The sequence below is a fragment of the Aphelocoma coerulescens genome, chromosome 12, assembly GCF_041296385.1.
Source record: "Aphelocoma coerulescens isolate FSJ_1873_10779 chromosome 12, UR_Acoe_1.0, whole genome shotgun sequence".
NCBI lineage: Eukaryota > Metazoa > Chordata > Aves > Passeriformes > Corvidae > Aphelocoma > Aphelocoma coerulescens.
Genome location: NC_091026.1, coordinates 12,500,194 through 12,517,089, shown reverse-complemented (window position 1 = coordinate 12,517,089; position 16,896 = coordinate 12,500,194). Strand labels below are relative to the sequence as shown.

Sequence of the window (16,896 nt, the reverse complement as noted above, 5' to 3'; positions counted from 1 at the left end):
ACCTAACAGAAGCCTCATGCCCCGAGCTCTGCCACCTTAGCAGGCAAAGGCAGGGGATGCAGCTGCAAGGCTAGGGTAGCTTTGCTTAACAAGTGTCTTAATGAGCGTGTTAATGAGTGTGTGACACCGACACAATGGCATTGTAGTCAAGGCTCTGGTTTTAGCGTGTAAATCAAATTTGACATCCCCAAACCACTGATGATAAACACACACTTCAGCAGGAGTGATGTGTGGGACATGTACGACTGATACAGGTGTAAAATACTTCTGGCTCCTGGTGTTGCAAGCACAGGTAACCTGCCAAGCCAGGGAGGTTTACACTGCTCAGGCCTGCAGAAATGCAGACCAGCTCCTTTATAAACTTGTGCCGCTCCCAGTGCACTGCCCACCTTCTGGCAAACAATCGCTCTGTGGAGCCTGGGCAGGTAATACACGGTGAACAGCCCAAGGGGGTGCAACCATTGGGCCTGGAGGTGTGGCAATTACAAGAAGTTTAGGGGAAGGAGAATGGAGCAGCTGGACCAGGAATGGGGTCCTGTAGCATTCTGGCTATTGCCACAGCTGGGTTTGGCAGCTCCCAGCAGGAGATAATGGCCCTGTAAAACGATTTGCTTTCTTGCCCAGCAGCCCAGCCCTTGTTTTCTGCTCTCAGGAAGGATTTTTAAAGAAGCCATACTGTGTTACCCACTCAACCCTGTCTCAGGGCTCTCCCCTCCCTGTTGCCCTTCACATGCACACAGTCCCTTCTGGGGTTATCAGCTGCTCCTGAGGGTGTGGGAAGCAAGGGACAGAGCCAAGGAAAGAAAGCAAGAGAGGTAAAGAAGGAAGAGTGGCTCTGGGCTGACACCAACTGCACATCTTTTAATTTTTTTATTGTAAAACATGGCCAACATGTGCAAGGCTCCAGCCCAGGATCGCAGCTCCCAGGTGGAAGGTGGGCCCCGTGGGTGGTCAGAAAGCTAAAGATGGCAGGAGCTCCAGGCAGCCCAGAATAATGGCACTTCTGCAGCAAGAGCAGCTCCCGCGCGGAGCAGCGCAGAGCTGAGTGGCACAAGGACAGACACAGACAATCTCTTCAGAAGAGGCGCTTCTCGTACCTGCGAGGGAAGCAGCACCAGGGAGCCCCTTTACTGACCCACTTCACCCAGGGTAGGGACAGGGGTGCAGTAAGGAATGGATCCTGCCAGCCCAGGGAGGGGAACAGCCTCAGCTGATGCGGCTGTGCGGTGCCAGGGCAAGCCAAGGGCATGGTAGCTGAGGTACAGGGTGGCTGTTTCAAACCCACAACACCCCCCCGAGGTGACAAGCAAGGATCCTGCCAGAAGCACTTACGAATGGAGGCCGTGCACCCCTCCTTCAACCTGGGCAGATGTCGTCCTCTTCTCAAATTTCAGCTCTCCTGAGTACATCATGGCTCTGAGGGGGAAGGACACCCATCACAAACCAGGCAGAGTCCAGGGAAGACAGTGCTCTGGCATATGCTCAGCTGGAACAGCTGGGATGAGGGTCATTGGTTCCTCCAGCCGTGGCCAGAATGGTCTTTGCTGTGCTCTCAAGAACCAGGCTGGGTAATGTAACCCAAACATTTTGAGCCTAGCCAGCTGAATATGCAGCAAGAGACCACACTCCTGCAGCGCTGGGGCTGGCAGATCCATGATGAAGTGCCCACTGGATATGAGGGAAGATGGCTACTAACTATCCAGAACACACCACAGCTTGAGTACAGCTGCCCAGAGACTCCAAACAGCAGGACCATGACCTAACAAAGAGTACAGGCATGGGGAAGCACTCACCGGACTTGGGTCAGGCTCTTGGCACCGATATCCTGGCAGGAATGCTGGATCCCAGCAATTAGGTATGGAATGAATTTATGGATAGAGCCCTTGTCTTGCACTGCACCGGAGACCCCCTGGGCCACTTTGATTTTGTCTGTCTCACTGCATGAAAGCACAAATCAAGGATATTTGTGAAGCAGAGAAGCCCCAAAAGCTTGATCTGCTGCCCCAAAGTACCATCTCTGACCTGAAATACCGATTCTGGCTGCCCAAGTTCTTGTCCATGGCATCTAGGGAGCCCATGCCGCGGTATTTCTTCAGCCTGATGCCATCCGAGAAGAAGTACTCGCCTGGGGCCTCCGTGGTGGCAGCCAGGAGAGAGCCCATCATCACTGGCACAAGATATCACCAGGAACAGCACATCAGCAGTGGTGGCAAAATCCCTCAGGGTCGCTGGGCACAGCATTGGCTGCAGCTCCCATGCCTCCAGCAGGTAAATGCCCTCATGCCCAGTGTGATGCCATATGGAAACACTTCCTAGGAGACTCCTACAATGATGCTCACCTGTGGAGGCCCCAAGTGCCAGCGCCTTGGCGATGTGCCCAACCGTCTGGATCCCTCCATCGGCAATCACAGGGACGCCGAACCTCCTGGCATACTCGGACACCTTGTACACCGCGGTGGCCTGGGGACGGCCGCACGCCAGCACTGCGGGACAGAGCACACACAGGATGAGCTCCACACAGCAGCACATCCCTGTCCAAGCAGGCCCTTTCAGGCTTCCAGCACACACATGCTCCAGCACTCAGAACACACAAATCCCTGGATGCTCCTTCCCTAGGCTGAATTGCAAGAGAAGCAGATGCCCGGGAGATGCCTGTTGAGACATCCTCACAGCCCTTAGCTCCAAGAAGCTGAGTGACCTTGGGACTGGGGTCTTTGATCAGATGCTTGGGATCACACGAGACTTGTGGCTCATCCTGGTGCACAGCAGATGTGTGGGGAGCTTGGGAAGGAAATAAAGCAAACTCCAAAAGCCCCTCTCCAAAGCATCTCTGGCATGTAGCCATGTCCCACTGCTTGCTCTCTCCTGGAGCTGCCAGACCCCTTGTCCATGTACCCAGCATCTGTATGATGTGTCTCTTGAATGGAAAGGCAGTTGGCTGGGAGAGAGCTGGTATGCTTGTATATGGTATAGATATAAATATATCTATACATACAGGTCTGCATACACACACAAACACACATGCAGCAGTGGAAAAGGAAATGGGCAGAATGGTTTGGTAATAATTTATGTTCCTGCCCTGCAATGTAGCAAGGATTCCATCAAGTTTAGGTGTCCCATGGGGAGGGAGTTACCAGCTTTGGATTTACTTGTTCTTCCCAGTTGGTAGCAGTTAAGAGGCTTCCCCTTATGTGAGGAAAACCAACACAAGGCATGTCTTGTAACACATTTGTCAGCCACAGGCATGCAAGAACACTGAGATAAGCTTTTCTCAGGGAGACTTCCCTTCCCCATGATCAGCTGGAAGACTTTTCTCCAGTCACGGTTAGTCCAATAAACTGGGTAAGATTAAGGGCATGCAGTATTAGTACTTTGGAGCATGAACTCCAGGTGTGGTTCAGCCTGCACGGCAGCAGTGCTGGCAGCACGTCCCTGGCAGAGGCCTGCTGGGGCCAGGATGCTGCAGTTTCTCTGCTCCCAGCACTCAGCAGCAGCTGCTGAGGGAGGGAAGCCAGACTCCAGGCTGAGATTGTTAAAGAACTGAATTTAATCAGACCCCAGCATTCAGCTCAGGCTCAGCCAGCCAGGGAGAGGCTGCCAGCTTTATCATCAATGCCCTTAAAGAGATGGTCTCGCACAGTTCTGCACTGCTGAAGGCGACACTGCAGCTGCAAAACACTGCCACGGAAGAGCTCTGTGGAGAGAAACACCCATTTCTGGAGGGTCTTGAGTCCAGGGTCTATGGGATTGTGCTATAGACAGTGCAGGGCCTGCAGAAACCTCTCAAGTGCAACCACAGAGACCAGCCCTTTTAAAGCACAGCTTGGCTCAGGGCCCCTGGGAGCAGCGCACCTCTCCGACTGTCCCAGTGCCCAGTGCCACAGCCCCGGAGCGCAGGCTTCCCAAGCAGGGTTCTGAGCACACACACATCACACAGTCGGGGCGAGGGTTTGTCCCTTTTAGTGTATTGGCAAAGGGTGGCCCTACAAAATCATCTGCTAGAGAAAACCTTCCAGGATCTGCAAAAGTAAACCTCTCCCCTTGAGGTGTGTCACAACTAGGAGAAAGGACAAAGCTTAAGCTTGCCTTGCAGGGGCTGCTTGATCTGGTAGCATCAGAGCAGAGAACACTGCACCTTGTGCTGGGCAGGCAAGAGCCCCTTCTCTCCAGACTTGGTGGGGAAAGATGGGACGCAGCTGCCAAGGTGGCCATGCGTGGTGAAGTCCCTCCATAACTCAGGGGAGCCAGCTTCATGGGAAGCTTGGCCAGTGCACAACTTCCCCAGAACTAGGGTTACATTTTGAGCACAATTGAGGACTGCTCAGGGATCACCTCCCAGTACTGGGATCAGCAGGAGCATGCCTGGCTAGGAATCCAGAAAGTGCAGTCAGAAAGCCCAGTCAGGCTCCTAACTGGATTTTGGAGTGGAGAGGACAAGCCTGAGTTCCCTCAGCTTGGACAGTTCAGATTCTGCTTTACAAAATCAGAAAGGCTTCTCAGATTTCATTTCAGATTCAAAACCAGTATCCAAAGCCACAAAACCCCAAGTGCATCTACAGCTAAATTATTCTCAAACAAGCAGTAGGGCCATGTGCAGCCAAATCAGGGTCCTGCTTCAAGACACATAATTAGGGTTGGGAACAGGGCAAGTGACTTACTATAGGTGCCCGTGACAGTAGAAGGGCATTTGGGGCTGTGGGACTTTAGGTCTGGAGGGATCTTTGGAGCAGCTAAACGAAAACAAACACACACATTTTAGAGACAGAAGAACAGCAGCAGAACAAAGGACCCCAGAAGTGACCTGCTACTGGGCAGAGCATACGGTGTGGGACAGAGCTGACTTTGCAGACCCTTCCTAGCCTGAGCCAAGCCAGAGGCCAGATCCCAGGCAGCCAGGCCCGGCTATGCACAGCACATGCTCGCCCTACCCCAGCAGCCACCCAGAAAGGTGACACCTACCCCAAAAAGCCAGAGTTCTTGCCCTTAACAGGGCCAAAAACCTGGGGAGCTGCAGGCAAGAGTTCTGCAACCACATCTCCTGTGAAGCACCATGCTCTACCTCTGCTCTGCTCCTTTGCCAAAACCAGCACCCAACCCTATCTCCTGGGGCAGCTGGAGGAACCGCCGGGACATTCACCTCTCTGCAGATCAGAGCGTGCCCTTGTCTCGGAGCCTGGGTAGGACATGTGTGTCCTGGTTCTGTTCTGGCTATGAAGTGTCAGCCCAACAATACTACCCCCCTCCTTAGAAAGCTGACCTGAGACAGACTGCCCTGACTAGGAATCCCCTGCAGCCAGGCAAAGCGGGAATGCAGCACAGGTCCAGGGCTGCTCACAGGCTCCAAGCTGGAAAGGGCAGAGCTAATGCAGCATCTTCAGCCAGCAGCTGCTCACTTGCTGCCTCCTGTGGCACAGACCAAGGACGAAAGCAGAGAGAGGACGTGCTTGTGGACTGCAGCACCTTCCTGCGCCACCTCTCTGTACCCCACCAGAGGTTCAACACTCAAGGACTGAGTCTGTCCCCACAACAGACTTTCTTCAGGCCCTAGGGGATACCCCTCTTGCTTTTTAACTAAGGGTGACAGTCTCTGCCTCACACAAGCTCTAACTGCAGAGACAAAAGCAAGAAATCCCATTTTGGCCTGGAAATTGCAAAGGCACTGAGCCCAGATCAATATTCAAGCATCACGCACACTGCTGCCAGAAGGGAAAATGGACAGGCCAGTACACTTCACCCATCAGCACTCGGGATCCAGTAACCCCCTCTCCCTGCAGAGCTGCCCACCAGCCCCATCCCACACTGAGCCAGCAGCTCCCCTCAGGCAAAGCCACCATCTGCCACACCGGCTCTACTCAGTCTCGGTCAGTACTGGGAAATGCCTTTGCTGCTGCTGCCACCCCAAAGGTTGGAAGTCCTGGACAAAGCGGGTGGAAGACGTCTTGCTGGTCTTGCTGTTGGGACACTGCCCTCACAACGGGAGAATTCCATCCCAGCCATGCTGCTTTTCAGCACTGAATTTCTAATAATAGGTATCTTCAGCCTATTTAGGAAGCAGCTGATCTCTCTTACCTTCCTGTGTGATGCAGATGGAACCACTGCCCATTCCAACCCTCAGGGCATCAACCCCCGCGTCAATGAGGTTCTTGGCCTGAGCAGCAGTCACCACTGTGGGGAGCAGAAATCGGTTTGAAAACAGACAAGCACATTTCCAAACAACACCTCTCTGCCCTCGAGGTTCCCCCCAAGGCCTCCAACATCCCCTGCCCAGGGCGGCCTGTCTGGGAGGAGCAGTAAGTTTCTGCCCCAACTGTCCCCAGTGGGTGAGGTGACACTGCCCCCTTAGGCTATTCTGCAACACACTTCCACCCAAAGGCTGAGGCAGCAGAAGTCACAGCATGGCCCCAAGCACTCTCTGGGCCACATGAAGTAGGGAGGGCAGAGTACAGGGTAACAGCAACATCAGGTAAAGACAAGGACCACTGGACTCTGCTGTCAAGAGGCAGGGAAAATTGCCATTAGATTTCCACATCAAGCAATATTCATTATTATGCAAAATTTTAAACTGGTGTGTAAAATAAGCTAATGTGTAATGTGCTACAGAGGACTGTAGCACACTGTGCTGCAGAACAAAGGTTTCTAAGTATCTGCAGCTGTAAGGTACTACCCTGTGTCTACAGTGGTCTTGCTCCATTCTACAAGCCAGAGGAAACCATTTTAAGTTCATAGACATTTACCAAGATGACCATTCCGTTCACATCCCTGCAGCTCCCTCTGTATCTAAGAAACAAACGTCATTTAAAGACAAGCAGAGTCTTCAACACATGCCTACCATTTCCTCCAATAACTTGTAGGTTGGGATATTTCTCCTTAATGTACTTTATCATATTGATCTGGAAGATGGAGTTCCCCTGAGAGGAATCCTGCAACAGAAAGAAAATCAGTTTCAACCAGAATTTCTGCAGATTACAAATGCAGCTTCAGAAAAGCTTCAGATCTTCACTCTGCTTGCTGGGGTCTCTGCTAAGCTGGGTAAATGGGCAAAATGACTCCCCACATTGGGCATAGAACCCCAGGAGAAGCTGCTGCCTAGACAGGAATGTACCTTCCCGGTACAAGACAATTTATTGTAAAGTCTTCAGTAATATCCTTCATGTTTAATCCTGTAGCTTCTACAGAACGCAACAAGCAGAACATCTGGCTGTGGATAAGAACCATCTGGCTCTACCAGCAGGACATTGTCAGTCCTGTCTCAAACTACAGGTGAAATGGAGAATGTTCCTTGTGAAACCCAAGAGGGCTGGTGAGGGGATGCACCTCCCCACTGTGCAGCAGAGCAGCTCAAATACCAGATGTTGAGCACTGAGCACTCAGGCCCTGCCAGCCTCCATGACCCAGTCAAATCATGTCTGTTAAACATTTCCCACTGCTCAGCCATGCCCTCAGAGCACACCGGACGCACAGGATCACGATCGATGAGACAACCATGTGCAAATACAGGCAGTGACAACTGTGCCTGAAAGTTTACAGGCCAGAAAGGGAAACCAGCAGAGCAACTCTGGGCTCACGGATCACTCCTGAGCATCAGTAAGAGAGTAACACAGTAACGAACACCAAAGGGATAAAGGGAAACTGTAAGAAGCCGAGCATTCAAAATTAGTCAGGAATATCAGAGAGGCTGGTGGCAGAGTGCAAGAGGTATTTGTAGATGATTCTGTATTAACCGACAGTGTTTCTCTTCTCAGCCTTCAGGGCTTCAATGCACCCTACAAACTCCCTCCAGGTCACGTAAGTCTCCAGGCAAGAGGAAACCCTACAATTTGACGATTCTAACCTGAACAAGACTGAGAGGTCAACAAACTGCTATATTCTAACACGCCAAGGCCTGTGACAAAGACAGTGAGTGCCACGCTGCTGCCACACTGTCAGAGACATTCATCCAGCCCGGGGACTCACCCCCAGTGTCCCAGGCTGACACAATGCCCATGGGTGCCCCATGGGTGCTCACCAGCACGACAGCGTCCACGCCAGCCTGCACCAGCAGGTCCAGCCGGTACTTGTCATCCTCGTGGGTCCCGATAGCGGCACCACAGAGCAGCTGCTTCTTGGAGTCCTTAGAAGCCAGAGGATAGTCCCTGTTCTTCTTGAGATCAGTGCGGGCAATGATAGCCACCAGCTCATCATCTTCATTAACAATTGGCAGCTTGCCTGGAAACCGACAGAAAGAACATTATTGCAGATTTGTGCAGGAGACAGACGTTAGCTCAGAGCAGTGCAGCAGACCAGGAGCAGTGGGCAGGCAGAAACTGCCATAAGATGGAGACTCAGAGGTGTGTTACCAAATCTTGCTTGGCCATGGATGCCAGCAGCCCTGGCTCAAGAAACAGATAAAGGAGTTTGCAGGATTGGAGAAGAACTCAGTATTTTTACATTAACCACAGATCAAGTGTGTGTTTTTTAATAATTAGATGCACAACACCCTATTAAAAATCAAACTAATAAACCCTAAGAGAGCAGAACTGAGTGCTGAAATGTGAAGGCCAGGAGAGAAAATCAAAGACAGTGGATGGACAGCCAAATACTGGGCTGCCAAGAATCCCTCAACTCCAAACATATTTGAGATGAAGGCATGTGAACTCTGTACCCTGGCACAGGGCTGCAGGGATTCTCTTCACTATCCTCTCCCATGCTTCACCCATGCAGGGACTGTGTGCACACATTCACCCACTGCTGCCCCAGCCTAGCGCTTCCACAGCTCTCTCTTGTGCCCCAGATGGCCACAGGTACCTTTTTTACTCCTTTGCAGAATTTCATTTGCTTCTTTCAACATTACGCCAGCTGGGGCCACAACAAGATCCTCCCGCTTTGTCATAATCTAGTGGGTGGGAGAAGATAAAAAGTTACAAGAACTCCTTCACACTGATCTGAAAATATCAAACCCCCCTGCCCACGTGAAACGCTCCGCAGCAGCCATGCAGGAGTGCTCCACAAAGAGTCCACAGCACAGCAACACGCCTCCAGAAACACACAGGAAAAGCCTCCAGTGTGCTGTCCCCATGTGAGCACTGGCATCAGGCCCCAAGCCCATTAGTGCACTGGAAACAGGAGATGGCAGAAGGCCTCAGGAAGACAAGTGAAAGTACCTAGAAACAAGGGACAACTCTCAGATGACCCTTATTTGGGACGTCATCCTAACAGCCCTCCCTTTTAAGTGAAGCACATGCAAATAAGGGCTGGAGACACCTTCAGAGTCTCATGCTGTTGTGGCAGAAATGGTGCCCCCAATCTCGTTTTCAGGCAGCATTTCCAGTGCACAGGCCCTGGAAGGGCTCTGCCCAGAATAACCCACTGCTGCTGCTGGTAAGGTCAGTGGGGCAAAGGAGTTGCATCAATCCAAATATGCTCACCCACGCTCACTCTGACAAACAAGCACCAAAACACGGTGGAAAACAAAGGGCAGTGCTGGACAGTGGTCAACAGGGGAACATCTGACCTAGTATGGTGGCTTTCACCACAACAGTGGTCTCCCACTGGGAGAGCAGCCCAGAGAGATAATGAAATCTCCATCGTTGGAGATTTAGACACAGCCCCACAAAACCTGCTCCAGCAGAACGTGCCTCGAGCAGGTGGCTTGACAAGAGACTTCCAAGTCCCTTTCCAACCACAGCATTCTGTGATCACCAGGTCCCCATGAAAGGTTATTTGAGAAGGCTGGGCAAAGCTAAAAGGGAACACTCTGTAACCCTTCAGGAAGGTACATCAGTTGCGCACAAAGAAAAGAGGGAACATTTTAGCTATTTATACCATAAGAACAGACATTTTGCATCAGGAAAGAGGCTGACCATGCCTGCATCTGCCCAAAATGCTGTGACAGAACCCACATCTCAGGAGAAGCTAATCCCCACTTCCTAAGTCTCTGGGATTCATGCGCTTCCTATGCTATAGGAAACCCATGTGTTTAAGTGGATGGCAATGAATGGCTCAGTAAGATGATTGCTGGACTGCCAGTGGAGAGAAGATTGAGGAAACCATTCGTTCCCCTGGCCTTGCCTGGTGACAGGGACAAGCACCAGACACTGACAGCAGCAAGTTTCCTGCTCTGCAGTGCTGAATGACCCATGTAAAGGATGAGGGAAGATTCTTATCCGGCTCCTCTGAAGGGGCAGCATTGCTTTGAAGGGCCACGTGCACTTTTATAACCTACTCCTGGTTTAAGGCTTTCGTATCAGGTATTTGTAGCCGATTTCAAACCAAACAGGGATCAGCATGTGACACCAGGTTTGGTCAGCAAGAGCTAAAAATATTTGTGAGTCAAGAGCAAAGCGTGGCCAAGAGGCACTGGGGGTGTAACCTGACAGCGCCACAGATCTCCAGTTACACAGCTTGTGTAACAGGGATCACAGAGAACATTCTCCTGCATGAGGGGAGCCTGACAGCAAAGCATTATGAAGGCCAAACTGCCAGACTGCAAGTTCAGGGGGTTCTTTGAAAGAGCAAGTAACCCAGATGAGGCACACAGGGAAGGACAGCCCAGAAAAGGAAGCTCAGCACTTGGAGGGTTTGTTGGGCAGAGTACAGCTGCTACAGAGCTGGCCAGTGCCAGTGTATGGCACTACAGCAGCAGCCAGGAACGCCAACAACTAATTAGTGAAGCAGAGGAGAGCTTCCACAGCACTGAAAGATAACCCCCACGACTCATACAAACTGCATGGTCTGCACTGCAGGAGTCGCTCAGAGAGTGCAAACGAACAAGACACTCTTCCCTGGAAATACACTCACAGACAGATCTGCAGAGCTAAGCTGGAGCTGCTCCCTCCCACTGGCAGAACACTCTCACAGCCACACGCTCACCTTTCTCCTTATCACAAGCCACATGCCTTCCTAACATAGTGCTCATACCCATCAGGTACTCACAAGCCCTTCTCACCTCACCAAGGGGCAGGTCATGCTCTGACTCTTTCAGGAAATCAATATCCCTGGACGAGATGATCCCAACCAGCTTGCCCCCCATCTTCCCATTGTCCGTGATGGGAATCCCACAAAATCCATGACGAGCTTTTGCTTCAAACACATCTCGTACTCGGTCATTGGGGCTCAGCACCACGGGGTCTGTGATGAATCCTTGCTCGTATTTCTGAAAGGAAGCAGATCCAGCAGCCAGGCTGAGCAGCACTGCCAGGCCAGACAGGAGCGAGGCACATGACCATGGGTTACTGCAGCCACTCACACGGGTCTGCAACCACCCAGCCCAGCCACATGCTCACCAACAGGACGACTCTCAAACCAGCAACAAGTCTCACCTAAATGTTAAAATCCAAGTGTCTCCCCATCCTCCCTGAAACGATGGGGAATATTCCCACACCAGGAGGACTCAAGTCCCAGGCAGCCCATAGAAAGTGCCTGGCACACAAGAGGGCTGTGCCTGCAAACCCTGGCAGCACTACAGCTCTGAAACACCAAGATCGGGCACAAGTCAGCAGTCTCCTCATGCAGCTCATTCAGCGAGGCCAGACCCGTTGCCCACCTCCACAGAGAACCCTGTGCCAGCACGGTTTGGTGCTGCCGTTCCAGCCACTCACCTTCACCTTCCGCACTTCGTTGGCCTGGAACTCCGGGGTGCAGTTGTGGTGGATGAACCCAATTCCCCCGGTCAGCTGGGGACACAAAGGCGGCTGTGAGTCACTGCAGACACTGCCCCGCGCTGCACCAATGGAGCCCTCGGGCCCGGCCTCGCCCCGAAGGGCTGCGGGGACCCCAGGGCAGACACACGGGTGCCTCAGGCAGCGTTTCCTGCCCGGCCAGCTCGGTGAGGGCGGCACACGGGACCCGCCCGCGGGGCGGCACTCACCGCCATGGCGATGGCCATGCTGGCCTCGGTGACTGTGTCCATGGGCGAGGAGACCAGCGGGGTCTTCAGGGTGATCCTCTTGGTCAGCGCCGAGGTCAGGTCCTGGCGGGGAGGCAGGCGGTGGGTGAGCGGCGGCACCGGCGCAACCCCCGCCCCGGCCCGCTCCCCCGCCCCGGCCACTCACCACCTGGTCCGCCGTGAAGTCGATGTACCCCGGCAGGATGAGGAAATCGCTGCGGGGTAACGAGGGGAGACGCGTCAGCGACCGCAGCGGCCCCGCGCCCCGGTCCCGGTCCCACCCCCGTGCCGGCCGCACTCACTTGTACGTGAGCCCATCGCCGCAGCTGAAGAGCTGCTGTGCCGTCAGCCCGTCGTCGGGTACGTAGCCGGTGCCGCCACTGATCAGATAGTCCGCCATGGCCCCGCCGCGTGCCCGCCCCGCCACTCCGAGCGCACGCGCGCCCCGACGGCCGCCGGGAGGGACCCGCTGTGACCGCCCCGCGACGGCGTGGGCAGAGCGACTCCGGGAGGGGCAGGCGGCGATAGCGCCCCCTGGTGCCGTGGAGGGCCCCGGAGCGGGGCACAGCCCCGGCTCTCGCTCTGCGTTGTCCCGGGCGGTGCCGGGGACACAGCGGGCCCCGCTGTCGCTCTCAGCCGCCAGCAGTGCCTCCTGAGCAGCTTCTCAGCACCGAGCTCGTGGGTGCTCAGCCCGGTGACATCGGGTCATCGCGGCTGTTCTGTGTTCAGGCCGAGCAGCCGGGTCCGTGTACCGGTAGGAGGCAACAGGAGAGCTGAACTCCAGTACAGCCCAGTAGAGCCCTGCGTGCCAGGCCCTGGCTTGGCTGGCACCAGCTTGTGGCGCCAGTACAGTGTGACAGCTGCTAGAAGACCACCTAAAAAAGCCCAGCTATGGGTGACATGGTGACACGCACAGAGAGACACTGTGGGTTGGGAGCCAAGTCCAACACCAGGTACTCCTGCAGTTTCAGAAGACAAGAAAGGGCTTGTTGGGTCAGTGGTGGATGCAGAGCTGGGACAAACCAGCAGAATCCAAAGCAATTTTGTAAGTCAAAGGGAGCTGCACAAAGGATGAAAGTCAAAAGGCAGGAGCAAGGCAAGTCTTGCACCTCGAGGGGAATGAAAGGCACAAAGGAGAGAGGCAGCAGTCTCACCAGAGAGGATCCAAGGTGATCCCAGGTAGGCATTAGCCCCCTCTTCCTGAAGCCACCAGGCCAGGCTGTACAAACAAGCAGTGTGAAGAGGATAGCTGCACACTGGGGATTGCAGTGTAGCAGCTTCATGTCTGCCACAGATCGGGGCTGGAGGGAGGATTTTGGAGAAGAGCAGTAGCAGGAGGAGGGGAGGACTGTGCCTGGAGGAGTGGAACAGGCACAAACACAGATCTAACTGCCTCAGAGGAGCCTTGCAGGACATAGCAGTTGGCTTTTTCCAGGATGAGATGCTCCCATCCCTGCAGCTCCGTTTGGGCATCAGGAAAAGTTCCTGTACTGAAGGTTACAAACTTCCTCCTCGTGGTTTGCTTGTTGTGACATTCCAGATCCAGTCACAGAGCACCAGGGACACGAGACAACCACACCCCTTCTCACCTGCTCCCCATAACACACTGGCTGAGATAACCCCTGTCTAACGCTAACTAGTTCAGGGACTAAAGAACAGTGCTCCTGTGCCTACAAACTCCCTGCTGCAGCAAGTTAACTCCTTGTCCAAAGATCAGAAAACAGCTTCAAGAAATGTGTTACTCGTGTTACCCAGCTGTAAGACACAGGAAACATGAACAGAGATCGGAAAGCACCGCCTGCCAAGGACATGCACTCTTGAATCAGCATTACCTGTCACAGATCAGCAGAACAGGAGGCATCATGCCAGACCACGATCAGTGTAACAGCTCTCTACCCTTATTTTAAAAAGAACAGGCTAACAAAGGCTTGCTGAGCCTACCTGGGAAGCACACATGGATCTGAGCTGTTGCACTACTGCACAGGCACAGCAGTAAACAGGCATGTTGGCTTCTGTTCCAACAGAAACATCAGACAAAGTTTAACGGTTTTCAAACAGACTACAACAAAGGCTGCAGGGAAAAACATTTTATTTCCAAGCAGATTACAAAGAGCAGAGAATATAAGAGTAAAATTAAATTAAAAAAATAGTTGAGTGCATCTCTTTAAAATGATTTGTAGTGTGAGTTACTCACGGGGCAAAGCTACTGGAGAGTTCTGAAGGTCACTTTGCAGGATGCCAATCACATGTGCTGTTTAGACCTGGGTCAACACAGGAGGGACAGACAAGATGTATTTTGCATATAGGCTGCACACTCATTATCAAGCGAGGCCCTGGGCTGCAACTGGACCCTGCCTTTTTGAGACATCCCCTCCACCTCATTCTCTCCTGCAGTTCCCTCGAGTTCTAGACATGGTTTATTGCTGCTGTAAGTGGGTTTAATCTGCCTTCCCGTTCTGATGAGCTCCAACGGGAAGGGAGAAGCAGGCAAATGTGGCTGCCGTGCACAGGGTTACAGGGAACATGACTGCAGTGCCAAGAGCAGAGCTTCAGCCACGCAGAAAAGGGAACCGACAAGTAAGGACACAGCAATCGCTTCAGAGATTTGGGGGCAGCATGTCAGCAAGACTTCTGGAAGAATTGAGATGTTCCTTAAGGTAGGAAGAGGTTCAAGCAGAGAAGGGCTCTTTCCTAAGCATTGGCACCAGCAAAACAGAAGAGGCTGAATCATCAGGATAAGGTGCATTCCCTTTAATATTTGAGAGGAGCAGCTCCAGCAATAAGATGGGGAGAAAAGCCCCATATAAGGTGGAAGACAGTTGATATCCCACTTTAACAGTGATTTAGGAATCCAAGCACTAACTCCAAGTCAGTCACTATTAAACTCGCATAAGAATGTGGTTGGACTGGACAGCTGCACAGCCATTCAGTGTCCAGCAGCACTCGGTCCAGCAAGAGGATGAGCAACTACAGTACCAGCAGCCCTCCACCCCCTATACACCCAGGGGGCTCTTTTCTACCATTTCTGGATCTGCTCTTACCACAGCATAGGAGATTTCAAGGTCTCATCCCTTCTCTATGTATGCCAAGGCAGACAGTAGCCCTGGTGCAGCTGAGAACAAGACTGTCTTGATTTCTGCCCTAGCAGCAACAGTGCAGAAGAGGATTCTTATTAGATCAGATGAAGTCTTTTTGTATTGTCCAAGGCAGAACAGTTCAGGAACTACTTCAGACCTTGTGACCCCTCTGAAGTCCAGACTTCTAGGGGTGAGGCAGCCAATAGATGAGGGCCCTATGAAGTTACTTAGACCATTCCCTTTACACACTGCAGACAGGAGTGGAGAACCACTTTCTAGTCTGCTCTCTGCTGCTTCAGCCATTACCACCAAAGAGGAAATGCTTGACCTCTTGAAAGCAAATGAAAATCTAATGGTGCTCCGGACACGTGTAAGAGGCTACAAGTTTCCTAAAGATAGGGACACTGTTAAATGTCAAGAGCTTAGCCAATACATGAGTCTCATGTCAGAATATGAGGTGCTTTACAACACTCAGTCTCTTCTTTCTATGGTTTCTTTCATACCACAGTGACAAGATGGGCACAGTTCAAAATCAACAACACACAGTCTCTAGCTTGACTTCTCAGGTCCATTTATTTAGGGATCGATGCATTTTCAGCCTGTCTCGTACAAGGCATAGGGCACGGAGACTTCCTGTCAATATATACACGCATACAAGAGCAGTACAAGCAGTTTGGCACTCTCAGAGCCAAGGGGGAATGCCCTTTAAGCAGCGGTCAAGCTGGTTATAGGAAAGTGTTAAAAAGCTATTTTACATGTTTGACCGGGAACATTTCCCAGAACATGGATAGCAACCCTAAGCCACGGCACTCTTCTGTGCTACTCTGTGCACATCTTCCTACAAGCCCCTACAAGGGAGCAGATCATGTTCTTCACTATCAAAGAACATAGTATTTATATTCTAGAAATACTGTACCTTTTAAACTAGCTCCAGAGAGGCAGACTAGAAGCCAGATCCAGGAAAATAATCCTTAAGTCACAGTATATCGATTGTCTCTAAAAATAGGGAATGAAGTTAACACAGCGGACATTCTGATGAGACAGTACAGAACAGTGCAGCAGTCCACTTCTGCATCAGCAGATCCTCTCCTATGTACATGTGGACAATGAGAAAGGAATGGAAACACTCCAGTCCATCAGGACAAAACCAGTCACCAGGAGATCTCCGCAGCTCACCATGTGCCAAATTTCCCTGTTCTTAACCAGTATTGTCCAAGATCAAGGAGAACTCTTCCCCCTACAAAGACTTGAGATCATCTTGCAGTTAAGGGTGGTAAGGAAAGTGCACAATCTAGAATTTTAAGGTAACATGGAATTTTGTTTCCCCAGAAAGCTCAGCTGAAGTTCCTGTTTGTCCCCAGCCTCCAACTGCCCTAAAGTTCTGTCATGTTATTGCAGCTTCTGTCAATTTTTAGTGTAAGAGGTGGCTCTCAAGGCTGCCCAGTAAAGCAACTGGTACAGTGCATATCTGGCAGATTGTTTAATAACCACTGTATTTGATGGAGACAACCAAGGCAATAGGCTTTCCAACTCTGCTCTGATGATGGGATAAACTGCCAAAAGAAAGGGAAAGTCACTCTGTGCGTGCCTGCTGGGCATCCTGTGCAGCAGGCACATGCAACTGCTTGGAACAGTGGGAGCCTGCCCCTAACCCTGTCTTCAAAGACTTAGTATAGGGCCAAAGATGGACATTCCAGTCACTACAATATGGTGAGGGGATTAGAGGCTTCTGACAGCTGAAGCAGTACTGGTGATCCCAACAGCCACTCTACCAGGGGGCAACTGCTGGCTCCCAGCAGACAAACTGAGGTGACAGTACCTGCTGCCAGCACTACACACACCCTGGGGATTATCTTCCCAGCTTACCCACTGGGATCTGGGCACTGATTCCAGGCTCTTTTCCTCTGGCCTAGTTCTGAGGGCAGACACTGAGCTAAGAGTCTAAAACAAAACAAC

General features: G+C 52.1%; 1 protein-coding gene across 2 annotated transcripts; it reads right to left on the bottom strand.

Moving 5' to 3' along the window:
- Positions 1–841: 841 nt before the first annotated feature.
- On the bottom strand, positions 842–12,304 carry IMPDH2 (inosine monophosphate dehydrogenase 2). Of its 2 annotated transcripts, XM_069028458.1 has the most exons (15): positions 12,166–12,304; positions 12,030–12,078; positions 11,846–11,947; positions 11,577–11,651; positions 10,925–11,131; positions 8,785–8,872; positions 8,006–8,205; positions 6,830–6,920; positions 6,070–6,165; positions 4,659–4,730; positions 2,340–2,483; positions 2,023–2,167; positions 1,794–1,937; positions 1,333–1,416; positions 842–1,097 (listed from the first exon to the last, which is right to left on the bottom strand). In XM_069028458.1, exons 1-15 carry the CDS (start codon positions 12,261–12,263, stop codon positions 1,076–1,078), a joined length of 1,617 nt encoding a protein of 538 aa, XP_068884559.1. In that variant the 5' UTR covers positions 12,264–12,304; the 3' UTR covers positions 842–1,075. The 2 variants fall into 2 exon arrangements, with proteins under 2 accessions (XP_068884559.1, XP_068884560.1); XM_069028459.1 differs by lacking the exon at positions 4,659–4,730 and having other exon boundaries at positions 12,166–12,303.
- Positions 12,305–16,896: the final 4,592 nt, after the last annotated feature.